Raw genomic sequence first — 12286 nt, forward strand, 5'->3', positions numbered from 1 at the left:
CTTTTAGTTTTTTTTAAATGTGTTGTAAATTTTTCAATAGCTCCGGTTGAAATTAGAATCTCATGAATCCTACAAAAACTAATATTCTAACGGCAAATGAAGTTACTGCATTCAAATCCGCCATTTTAGATTCACTATGCTGTATTTATTTTACATTTTATGAATTATTGTACTCGTCTTTCTAACATCATTTTATATTTTTATACATTTTATTAGTGATGGATAATCAAATTAGATTTTTAACTGAAATCTAAATGTCACTACATACCTTGATATTTATTTAAAAATTAAAGCCAAGTACAAAGTGCTTTTTTATAAATTATATGTATAATACTACATAGGTACATACTTCGTGTTGTATTTAAAGAAACCGTTAAAACCACCAAATATTGTTTCCAATACCTGCATTAGCCTTATTAAATGCCTAATGTTTAACTGAAGAGAATATTTTATAGTTTTATTAACTTATTACAAAATGAAAAATTATTATCTTCTATACATAGAATGTATAAATATAATATTAGGTAAATATTATGTTAAATAATCGTGTACTATAGTATGTATAAAATAAAGTTGACTAATATCTGTAAGTTCTGTTATGTAGAGATTTTTTGTTTGTAATATTGTTACACTACTGCGCGGACTTCTTACAGGTGGTCCAATTTTTATAATCTAACCAATAAAATATCGATGTGGTTGTACATTTACATTTTGAATAGAATGTACTCTATTTATTAAACTCTTTTGTTGAAATACAATTATCCCATCTATTTTATCTAAATATCCCATCGTCAAAACTTAAAAAGGAAACTACTCTCTGCAAGTGAATTAAACTGATAGAGGTTCTACTTACATTTTGATTACTTTTCGTTTTAATTCCTATAGAAAATAATATTTTAAATAAAAAATCTGAATGTTGGTATAACTTTTTTATTTAGACAACAAGCATAGTAACATGATAAAATATGTATGCAGTAACGAGGTAATTTAAATATTCTTATGATTACACACATACGTTATATTGCACATAAACAATAACAATTGCAAATTTTGACACAACAAGAAAGCTTCGATTAAACTGATATGTCAGAATAAGCACTTTATTATAAATCGGAATATTAAATAGACATACATAATAATAAAATTATTAAATGTAAAATCAATAGTATAATATTGAAACACATAAAAAATAATAAGTTTACATAGATGCATGGCGTCATTTTCCATCGTCTGACGAAACAAAATCTCACATTAATACAATAAAAGAATTAAATAAATAATGCCGAAAGCATTTAATACAAAAACCACATTCGTGGCAATCTCCTTGGGCCCTATAAAACAGTGTTTTTCTTTACAAAACTGTTAATTCAAGCTTGAGATTCCATAAAAGAAACAAATAAGAAAAAGAAAATACTTTTAAAGGCAAGTTACAAATTAGGAATGCAAGTAATCATACATAAAACTATTCGATAATAATACCGCAATCGTCTCATCATACAACCGTAATTCAAATATTATTTCGTTCATCCCTTTATATCTAGACACAGAAAGCAGATGTTGGAATGTAGTTCAAATAACATTAAAGTATTCGTTAAATGCTGTCGTATTCTTCATAGTTGAACTCTGTAGTTGATGAGGGAGCCAGTAGGTCCTGTTGCGGGTTCGAAGTCTTTTTATCACTTTTGGATTTCTTGTGCTTATGTTTCTTTTCTTTTCTCTCTGACTTTTCGTTGTAATCTCCTCTGTCTTTGTCTTTCGATTTCTTTTTCTTATGTTTTTTCTCCTGTTCAAAAAACAATAATGATTAGAAACTTGAAGAATATTAAGGTCGGTATTTTGAATAAGAGAAATATTGAAATTAAATTACCTTCTCACTTCGTTCCTTAGCTGTGTCTGGATCTTCACCACCTAAAATGTATATTAGTTATTTAGCAACTCGGAAATATACGAGAATAATCGCCTCAGTAATTTTTACATGTGCGCATAGGTATATAAAGAAAATACGTAGACAAACGTACCTTCAGGAGACCTTCTAGCGCTGGTATCACCGGCCCAAAGCGGGAAGTCGTTATCCAGCGGCAATTGCACGTCAAGATGGCGGCTGTTTTCAAAAATAGGTCCACTTCCAATATCCATGTTATCAATATCGACCTCATCGTTCATGGTGACGCGACTTATCATTTTCTCAAGGTTGTCTTCGTCTTGACTAGATCTTGACGTGAATGGTGTTGACAATTTAATTTCTGATCGAATTTCGACAGCATTATTTATATCGAAGTCTAAGTCTTCCTGATCAATAGTCACTTTTGGATTAGTGATATTCTCGTCGTCACTAAAAATATAAATTTCATTGGTTTAAAATAGTAGTTAGATAAAACAACAAGCAATGTAGCGAATGTTTCGTGCCTCTCGAACTCCCAGTATCAAATCGGCACAAGGTGTATGAAATTGTAAAGATATATCATAGCTAATTGTGAGCCTGCTCTTTGGCAGCAGTGGACGTTATCGAAACTTTATTGGACAAATAACCAACTAATTACCTGTCGGTATCATAAGAAACTTCTTGATTGGAACTGGATATTGGTGGCAGATCTTCTAAAAAGCTACTATCCAATGTGCCCGCATAAAACTCGTCTAAACATCCAGAGGCAGCCGACACATTCGCACCCGAGGGCGTACTCTGCCCACTAAATCACAGACAAGAAAATCAATTAAATTTGCCAAATTGCTAAGTATTTTTAATCTGACTATAGGTAAATATAGTCAGTTTGTTTTTGGCGGCTGCATACCTATCTTGTTGAGGTAGTCGAGGTGGCGTCATCTCCATACTGACTTGATTTTTAGGCTTCAACAACTCAGGACTTACATATTGAGCCTGTATCATTGGACTTTGTGCTTTCAGTCCGTTGCCAGCTAATGATTGCGCTAACTACAATGATATTCATAGATGCATTAAATTGTTTACAAAAATAGTAAGTTATGATAATAAGCTTTTATTGAATTTGGATAAGACTTACAGTCATATGCAATGATATTCAGTTCAGTAACATTTTGTACATATTTACAGTGCACTTGACTACACGTCTGCTGTGTGTCGTCTTTGCATACGGCCGCTCGTCGAAAGTAAATGATTCTTTCGCTAACAGTCAGTCGGTGTAATTGTAACTTACCAGTGGATTAACACTAGGGGGTATAATAGGTTTTCCGGCACCTAGCACAATACTCGGCGAACGATCATTATTGGGACGAGGCTCCGGTTGACCAGCACTTTGCCTTCGTTTATTTGCAAGGCGATCTACAAACAGGTTATATTGGGACTCTTCTGAATTCTGAAAGTATTTTTATTCTAACAATTAGGCAGAAAAAGTAATAAGTTGCTGATAAATACATCTCTTATGAAATAAGTTATCAATCTGTTTGATTAAATTTGAATTTGAAAAATTTGAAACATGTGTGGAGGGGGAGTTTGGGTGTGCTTTCCAAAAATAATGGTGCGTATTTGTATTCGTGCGAACATGATACGCTCTGCGATCAATCAGTCAAATTAATTTAACATCCACAAGCCTCAAACAAGCCTGCTTATAGTGCTTAATTGTTTGCAGCAATACTAGTTTTGCTAATGATAACTTGAAAATTACAATTGTAATAAAACTGACCTGGAAATCATTGAGTTCATTCTCAATTTCTTCCATGTCTCTTTGGTTCCTCTGTAATTGTTCCAAAAGACTTGTTTTCTGAAGCCTCAAGAAAGGAACACTCAAAAATTTGTGGAGCAAGCGAAGACCGAAACCATTTCTCATTGATGACTCTGCATAGCGTATAGGGGCAGTTCTAGTAAGAAAAAAATTATAAGTAAAATATTAAGGCATTATATTTCATTAATAAATTGTAGTATTATAAATGGGGACGCCTACATGTGTATCAATGATAAGTCTTGTGTGGGAGCTGTTTTACTTAAAAAAACAATAATATAACATGAACATGTGATTCTTTTAACAATAATTCTACTTATTTCTCTGACCTGATTAGCTTAGCATGATGAAGAGCTTGTTCAATGTGGTGGGCATGCACTTGTCTATGGTGTTGCATGTCACAATGGTTCCCCAGCACAACAACTGGAAGATCAGCTGGCACTTGAGATAATTCCTTTACCACATAGTCAAAAGTCCTGTAAAGAGTTAAAAATAGTTATTAATTGAATTGAAAGGTATTTACAGAATATTTTAAAAACATTTTTTTATCTAGCCCACTGCGTCCCACTACTCCCCCAAATCCTTCCACAATTCTCTGTTCTCGTAGCTCAGGGCGTCTGAATAATAATTTATTTCTTTTTAAATAGATTTATTAACACTTACCATGGTTTTGTTATATCAAGCATGAGGATGACTCCATTAGCATTTTTATACACATCAAGGAATGTAGCATCAAGCACAGGGGTCTCATAGCCGTCTTCAGATGCAGCTGCTGCTGACTGGTTCTCTAATTTCAAGCCTAAAGGTGGTTTCTTCTTTGTGCGACCTTTATCCACAACCTCCCACACTTCTACCTACATAAACAAGATACTTGATTAGTAAAAATGATCTTACACAATTAAATATAATCTTAGAAAAATATTGTAATTTTTTAATAGGCATTATTTATTTACTGCTTTCAATTACATTAACATAATAATTATTGAATTCTTTCAAAATTACAATTGGAGAAAATAGTAACAAAATATATATTACAAGTACAAGAATAACAACAAGTTAATTTATGCCAATCTACAAATTAATGCAAATCACATACAAATGTGTTACTTTCACTTACCTTTACTATGTAATCAGTATTTTTATAAGTCCAGTGTATTGGGGCCACCTGAATTTGATCTGTTGGTACATAATCTTCTATAAATGGTCCACCCTGAAGACGCTGCAGAAGACAAGATTTGCCAACATTCCTATCACCTTTTATCAGTATTTTCACTAAAAAAGAGAACGATAGTTACTATCAATAACGAAAGATTGATTCTATTTGAAAACAAAGACCAGAATACTCACTGTTAAAGTGAACCCCTTTAGAGAACTTCTTCTGTAAAGACGAAGACATTGGCAAAGGAGCTGCACAGCGATCATCTCCACTTCTTGCAAGTTTTTTGAGAGCAGAAAACATTGTTGATATTCAAATTGCAATACTTACCTTGAACACAAAACAATCATTCAAACCACAACGCAATTCTAAAAGCAAATGTGATTCTCATTTATAAAAAAAAACATTTGTGATAAAAATGCATTAAAAACATAAAACATTATTTGACGACATGACAATCATTGACAAATATTGTGACAATTATGGCCACAGAAAAATAATACTTTTATTTAACACTATTGAAGTAGGGTTGTCACTTGTCACAAGTTAAACAAAAAACCAAAAAACCTGTATGGTTACAGAAAATGTTTCTGACATGTGTCGACGATAAAATCTTTTTTACTCGTGTAATGAAAATAATAATAAGTTCTATAGCTGTTGGAGTCATTTGCCTCACTATCCTCACATACATAAAAACAACATGATGCCATACCTTAACTAAAATACTCAGAACACGTTTATTACTGCTCTAGTAGATATTAAAAATAAATAAATTTTATTACATATGTCAGGGGGGCAAAAGTTTTTTAAATCATGGTTCACACTTCAGTGGAGGTCTGTTTCGTTCAGACAAGGTACCGTCATGACTTCTCTTCCTTAAGCTTTTTCGATAAATATAGTAGGTATTTGTGGATTACGGTCAAACTAGCACAGCCGTTGGATAGTAAATTCAGATACCTAATGATATATCTCCATTAAAAGCAGATAAGAACTAATAGATGGAATTATTTCAACATTCCTTAATGACATCTTTTTTAGCTGCCAATACACGATAAGTTAAGGATATGGTTCACAATCTGCCAAGGACCATACCTGAAAAGAAGCTATCGCGTTAACTCTTTTCAAAATTCAGTTTATAATACACCTTACTATTGAGACAAGCCACATCAGACGATAATACCTGCTGGGGCATATAAATAATGTAGCGTGTTGTGGTAAAATATGAATAGAGGAGACGTTATGAAGCTTCTCCTTGAAGTTGGAGGAACTCGAGCATTTTGCATAAAATGCAGTAAAAGCATTTATGTTTCTCTCTGAAATGTTAGTACTTCCTCTCAGTCTCTTTTGATGCTGCCGTATGTTGTTGGAGCTCGCAACAGATGTCGCTGTTATAAAGTAAAGCAGAGTATTGATTTATGAGTACCCTGCCCGAGTATTCTGCGAGAGTAACACGCACTAAACACATCGGTATTTTCTTGAAATATTGTAATCATGCGTTTTTGTGTTATGAAAGAATGTGCAAATGAAAGTAAGAGCAAGAATGTGGCAAATGGGGGTGTATCGTATCACCGGTAAGCATTTTAATGTAATATATTTCAACTTTTCTGCCTTGATAAAGCTTTTCGATACCAATTAAAATTTGTACCTGGCTAAAGTATCAAAGTTTAGAGTCAATTGTTAAATAGTACACTAATACTAATACAAATGCAAAAAGAGAGTTGTAAGTACTACCTTCGTAAACTCTATAAATTTAAATGATAGTAGGTAAATATTTTATTAACCTACTGTCTATATATGGCTATAACATTTTCTGGACAACGACATTAAAATGGCGTAGTTGCTGCCATTGAACATCTCTAATACCTAAGTGTTAATTCACGCTGGTAGCATTTAAATTGCGATTGTTATTGTATTTGCGATTGAACCAAACTTGTATTTGCTTTTTACTATAATATGAAAGCATAATAGCGATTTCTCGAGCCATCTAAACCTACGCATTCTGCGGCGAAATCAGTAAGGCGATGCATACATATTATGCTTCTACCTGTTGCTATAAAGTTCATGAGGAGCAGCTTGGTTTCGATGGCCTGCTATATCTACTAGACATGCCAAATAAAAGAATCAAGTCTATTATTATCTAGGCCCCGATTCTATTCTTCACAATGGCCGACGAATGAATGGCAATAAGATTTAATTCGCACTATTCCTATTATTCCAAGAATTTTTGTAACGCAATAGTTGAAAATTCAGTTTCAGTAATTTCCAATTATTGTTTTGGCAAAATGCTTAACAAAATAGGAACAGCTTCAAATTTATTAATAACTGCCATTCATTCATAAGTCGTTGTAAATAGCAGAATCAGGGCCCTGCCCGACTGACAAACTTACCTAAGGACTGAGCAGCTGAGACCTAAACTCTGGAAAAATGTTTCAGATTCCCTAAGGACTCTACCCTCAAAAAGGAATGGGTAAAGGCTACAGGTAGAGACCAATGGAGGCCGTCGCGGTCAAGCTTTGTATGTTCCGATCATTTCGAAAAAAATAACATACACGTCTCCAAAAAAGGCTACAAATACTTAAGCGATAGAGCGATTCCAATACAGGATAATATTTTTTTTCAGGTAAATAATTTTTACTTTTTATTTACCCTTATTTACCTGATAAGTTGATAATAAATATAATTTATTGTTCATAGGATCCAAAAGAGATGCAGACGGATGGCGAAGAACATGCTTCTGGGAATGAGCCCACATCTTCCATAATGCTACCCCCGAGTGAAATAGAGGACGTAGAAAATTCTGGACTTTCCAAGGACCTGCCGAAAAACGAAATTATGAATAAAACCGGAGAATCGGAAGAGAATCCTGGAGCTTACAAGAACCTGTCCCAGGATGAAAAAGTGAAACAAGGAGGAGAACCGGAAGAGGATTCTGAAGCTTACAAGAACCTGTCCCAGGATGAAATAGTGAAACAAGGAGGAGAACTGGAAGAGGATTCTGGAGCTTACAAGAACCTGTCCCAGGATGAAATAGTGAAACAAGGAGGAGAACTGGAAGAGGATTCTGGAGCTTACAAGAACCTCTCCCAGGATGAAATACTGAAAAAGGCAGGAGAACCGGAAGATAATTCTGGAGCTTACAAGAACTTGCACCAGGATGAAATAATGACAGATGGCTTAGCACCAGCAGTGGCGCAAGGGCCTTCTAACGACGTGCCCCAGATGGAAATAAGGATTGAAGACGGAGAACCGGCTGAGAATCCAAAGCATGACAAGAAACGGTGCAAGAAACGATGTAAGAAACGATGCAAGAACCGCTACAAGAATCATGAATTGAAAGAAGAAGCTCTGGGAGCACCTATGCCTTTAGAAAATGAAGCAGAGAAGGAAGGTGGAGCAGAAGGAGGGCTGAACCTTGCTCAATATGAAATAGTGGCAGAAGGAGTTCCGGAAGAGAATTCTGGAACTTACAAAAACCTGCCCGAGGATGAAGTATTAAAAAACGCAGGAGTCCCGGTAGAGGATTCTGGGACTTACAGAAACCTGCCCCACGATGAAATTATAAAGGGGGCAGGAATCCCTTTGGAGAATTCTGGAAATTACAAAAACCTGCCTCCGGATGAAATTGTAAAAGGCGAAGGAGTCCCAGTAGAGAATTCTGGAACTAACCAAAACCTGCCCCACGATGAAGAAATGAAAGGTGTAGTACCGGCAGAGGCAGCAGGGTCATCTAAAGATGTGCCCCATGTGATCATAATAAAGCTCGCAGACGACCCGAGACTAGACCCGGCTGTGAAGCCAAAGCATGACAAGAGACGTTGCAAGAAACGTTGTAAGAAACGATGCAGGAACCGTTGTAAGAATCATGAAATGAAAGAACTTGCTCCAGAAGCAGAAGGGCATTTTAAGAATGAAGTAGAGCTAGAAAGAGACGCGGCAGTAGCGCAGGCGGGAGCTTCCCGAAAACGGCACCATAACGGAGACAGGGAAGCAGCACCGAACCAACAAGAACGAGTAGTGGTTAAGAAAGCTCGTAATGATAATGATCCTGTGCCAAACCAAAACCCTCCAAAGATGTCATCAAAAGAAAAACTGTACAAACTATTGAGGTGGAATCATGAGAAAATCAAGAAACAGCATATAAAGATCAAAAATTTGCAAACGTTGAATCGCAACCTGACTCATAACGTTAGAGTACTTGAAGAGTTTGTAAAAATTCTTGATGACAGGATTAACATGACAAATGAAGATCTCTTTAACTTTAAAATGACCCTACGTTAAATGTCGAGTTTGAAAAGAAAAATACTCGAACTCCTGTGTTTCCAATAGGGTGAATAATTTTTCACCCTTAAGAATTCAAATGAAATTCATTTATTGTCCTCATTCATTCATATTAAAAAAAATGTCCATCAAACCATTTTCAAGTCTGAAATAATTATAGTAATATATTTCGGTTAGAACATAGTAAAAGCGTGAAGTAATCAACGGACGTTAAGTGCGTATAGCTATTTCTCCGCCACAACGATGCTCGAGTACATGGTGCTTTCCGCAAAACAAAACCTACAATTAACAAAAATATTACGAATGAACAATTTATTAAGATTGAATAAGGACAATATTTAATTATCATCGGAAAATCTTCAGCTGTTCTTTCCTGACCTTTAAACGTAATAACCATAATCATATATAAATATGTTACTCGACTTTAATATTGCGGATATCGTGTTAGGTATATAGAGAACGTAAATGATATTCGATGAGCCAGTTATTCAGGCAGGTTATTAATGACAGCCCTTAAGAGCCGAGGAAAAAAGACAGGCAGCACTGCGAAACACAGCTAGTTAAAAATATAAATACAGGGGAGTTTCAAAAACTGCGTGAATGGCCAAATTCAAAATTATTATCGGCTTAAACCCGAATAAATAAAATGTTTATTATATTTGTAAAATCACGGTAGTGGCAGCATTTTAAAAGATGATTAATAGATATAAACTGTATTTATAAGTAGTGGAAAATATTTTTTTGTCTTCTGATAATAATAATAGCTACCACAAAAAAAATGCAATTAACGCCATCTAGCGTTAAAAAGTCGGACGACACTCGACGATTTTTCGATTTGTCATCATAAAATTTCATCTATAGAATAGGAACTCGATGTTTTTGTGTTAAGTCTTTGGAGGCTTGTCATAAGACCTATTTCTCATTAAAGTCACGTAACTTATAAAGTTGCATTTTGCCATCAAATAATAGTAGATGTCGGTAATAATGTATCTCCAGAATGACTTTAACCTAGTTTTATGTAAGCATAATAATTAATCAATAATGAAAAGACGTAATTTTATGCAATTTTCATTCATATAATTGTGAATATAGATTCGGTGTACTTGGTACCATCAATTGCAGACAAATTCTAAAAGTAGCTAGGTGTCTCATATTAGCATGCACATAGAGCATGGCCATGGCTGCATATGACAACAATATCAAGATACATTAACAAAAAAAAAAACAATTATTCTGTCATTACAGTTACACCATCTGTTGTAAGTCAGTCTTTTTCAATATTTTGTTGTGTTGTGTAATTAAGTTTAATTGTCTGAACTGTTTCCTATAAGTCAAGAAATTAAACCTATTGACTGGGTTTAGTATACATTTTAAGCAATTCAATTATTTTATTTTCTACTAGTAATTTTGTAAACAATTAGTGAACTTGTACAATATAACCTTCTTAGTTAATTTTTTTCTTCAGTAACAAAATAGTACACTACATTTCAATTACACATTTTTATTTAGTGTAACACTTTTTGACATTGGAAACTTATAATAATATCTTAGGTTTAAGGATTGTAATCATTTCAATACACATAATAATATAATTGTAGATGAAAACTGAGTTTTATTCTCTCCCTTGGGGTTTTCATAAAACATACACACAAAGTATTAATCCAGTTGGTATAAAAACAAGTCAGGCAATAACAATAAATATGTGTGAGTAAACCATTCTTAAATAATGATGAATCCACCTCATAGAAGTCATTTAATTATTAAACTTGGGTATAAACTAAATTTATTTCCATTTTTATAACTATATTACATAAATAATTTATAATAATAATTTAATCCCACTTTGATTTTTTCTTCTCAAAAACTTCAACTCCGTCTTTATCAACTGCAGCATAATATCCCATTGATTCGTATTTTGTTCGCATATATGCTATATATCCCACTGCTAAAGCAAAACATGTGGCTCCAACACTCATTATAACAATATTCTGAAAAAAATAATGTTCATCATTGTTATACAATTTGAAAGTTATAGTTATAGGAATATTTTTAGAGGTGTGTTATTTATTTTATCACACTGATAAAGAGAAAATAGTTAAAAATGTGTTAAAAACCCAAGGCTTCTTCTGCTTCTTCAGAATTTCGTGAATTCATGATAAGATAATCTTCAATCGACAGAAATTAATACAGAACATGTACCGAACTGGATTTTAAAAATAAAGCCATAATAATATATTATATTTAGGTCTTGTACAGTTACATAAATCTAGTGTGAAGGTTAACAAAATATACTTACAGGTTTTGCATAGAGCTCAAAATTTATTACTCTAAAGGCTGTTGTAGATCTCATTGAACGAAGGCCATCGCCAGGCTTCTCCTTGTTACTATTGTTTTTGTCAGACATGATTACCTAATTATAAATATTAGTGCATATACTAATGGGTCTATAACAATAATAATATAATGTTGATTGATTTATAAACTTTATCTTACAGTACAATATTATTTAAAGGTTTATTGCTTGAAATATACATGACAAGCTGACTTTCTTTAATTTAACATTTATATCTTGCAGCTGCTAAAACATGCTCACATGCTATTGACATTTTTATTTTGTTGGAATGACAGTTGGACGTTTTTGACATTGCCCAAGTGAATAGTGATGCTACTACGTCTTCTGCGTTCCCCACGCCAACCGTTTAAACGGTTATGAGGTGGTGTGTTATAACCGAGAAATGTTTTAATTTTGAACTTGAACTGAGGTTTTGAGTACCCTATTCACTATTATAAAGACGTTCATTGTGTAGGCCTTCATTAGGTGTAGGGGTGTAATATAATTTGATTTGATAAGAAATTACCCCGGGAGCTAGACCTTGCGTTGCGCTCCCACTTACATTATGTGCTTAAATAAATTATTTTTAATTTTAAGGCTAGATCTAGTAGCATTTGATCGAATGAGAACATAACACGAGGTTCATTTTACCCCATTAATTTTATCACTCATTCTTTAATAGTCCCTAAAACAGGGTTAAAAGTACTAAAATAGAGACAAAAGTGCCAAACCAAACTCTTTTGAAACTGAGATGACTTTTCCAAATGAAAGATAATGCCTACGTTTGTGCGAAAAGGCTCTTAGTTATCTAGGTTTTGTCTATTGTTA

At 33.7% G+C, this 12286-nt stretch overlaps 3 protein-coding genes across 3 annotated transcripts; 1 reads left to right on the forward strand and 2 right to left on the reverse strand.

Moving 5' to 3' along the window:
* Window positions 1-928: 928 nt before the first annotated feature.
* LOC113492636 (rab-like protein 6) lies at window positions 929-5318 on the reverse strand. Its single transcript, XM_026870207.1, has 11 exons — window positions 5040-5318; window positions 4810-4964; window positions 4356-4546; window positions 4022-4168; window positions 3657-3831; window positions 3171-3329; window positions 2790-2929; window positions 2541-2687; window positions 2019-2332; window positions 1868-1908; window positions 929-1783 (listed from the first exon to the last, which is right to left on the reverse strand). The coding sequence occupies exons 1-11, from the start codon at window positions 5149-5151 to the stop codon at window positions 1592-1594; spliced, it is 1773 nt and encodes a 590-aa protein (XP_026726008.1). The 5' UTR covers window positions 5152-5318; the 3' UTR covers window positions 929-1591.
* A 348-nt stretch (window positions 5319-5666) lies between these two features.
* On the forward strand, window positions 5667-10731 carry LOC113492634. The gene is made up of 3 exons (XM_026870205.1): window positions 5667-6419; window positions 7282-7468; window positions 7543-10731. Exons 1-3 carry the CDS (start codon window positions 6340-6342, stop codon window positions 9124-9126), a joined length of 1851 nt encoding a protein of 616 aa, XP_026726006.1. The 5' UTR covers window positions 5667-6339; the 3' UTR covers window positions 9127-10731.
* Window positions 10732-10850: 119 nt separating this feature from the next.
* On the reverse strand, window positions 10851-11761 carry LOC113492646 (small integral membrane protein 8). Its single transcript, XM_026870228.1, has 3 exons — window positions 11620-11761; window positions 11423-11536; window positions 10851-11114 (listed from the first exon to the last, which is right to left on the reverse strand). Exons 2-3 carry the CDS (start codon window positions 11528-11530, stop codon window positions 10959-10961), a joined length of 264 nt encoding a protein of 87 aa, XP_026726029.1. The 5' UTR covers window positions 11531-11536; window positions 11620-11761; the 3' UTR covers window positions 10851-10958.
* Window positions 11762-12286: the final 525 nt, after the last annotated feature.

This window comes from Trichoplusia ni, chromosome 4 (assembly GCF_003590095.1).
Source record: "Trichoplusia ni isolate ovarian cell line Hi5 chromosome 4, tn1, whole genome shotgun sequence".
NCBI classification, from domain to species: Eukaryota; Metazoa; Arthropoda; class Insecta; order Lepidoptera; family Noctuidae; genus Trichoplusia; species Trichoplusia ni.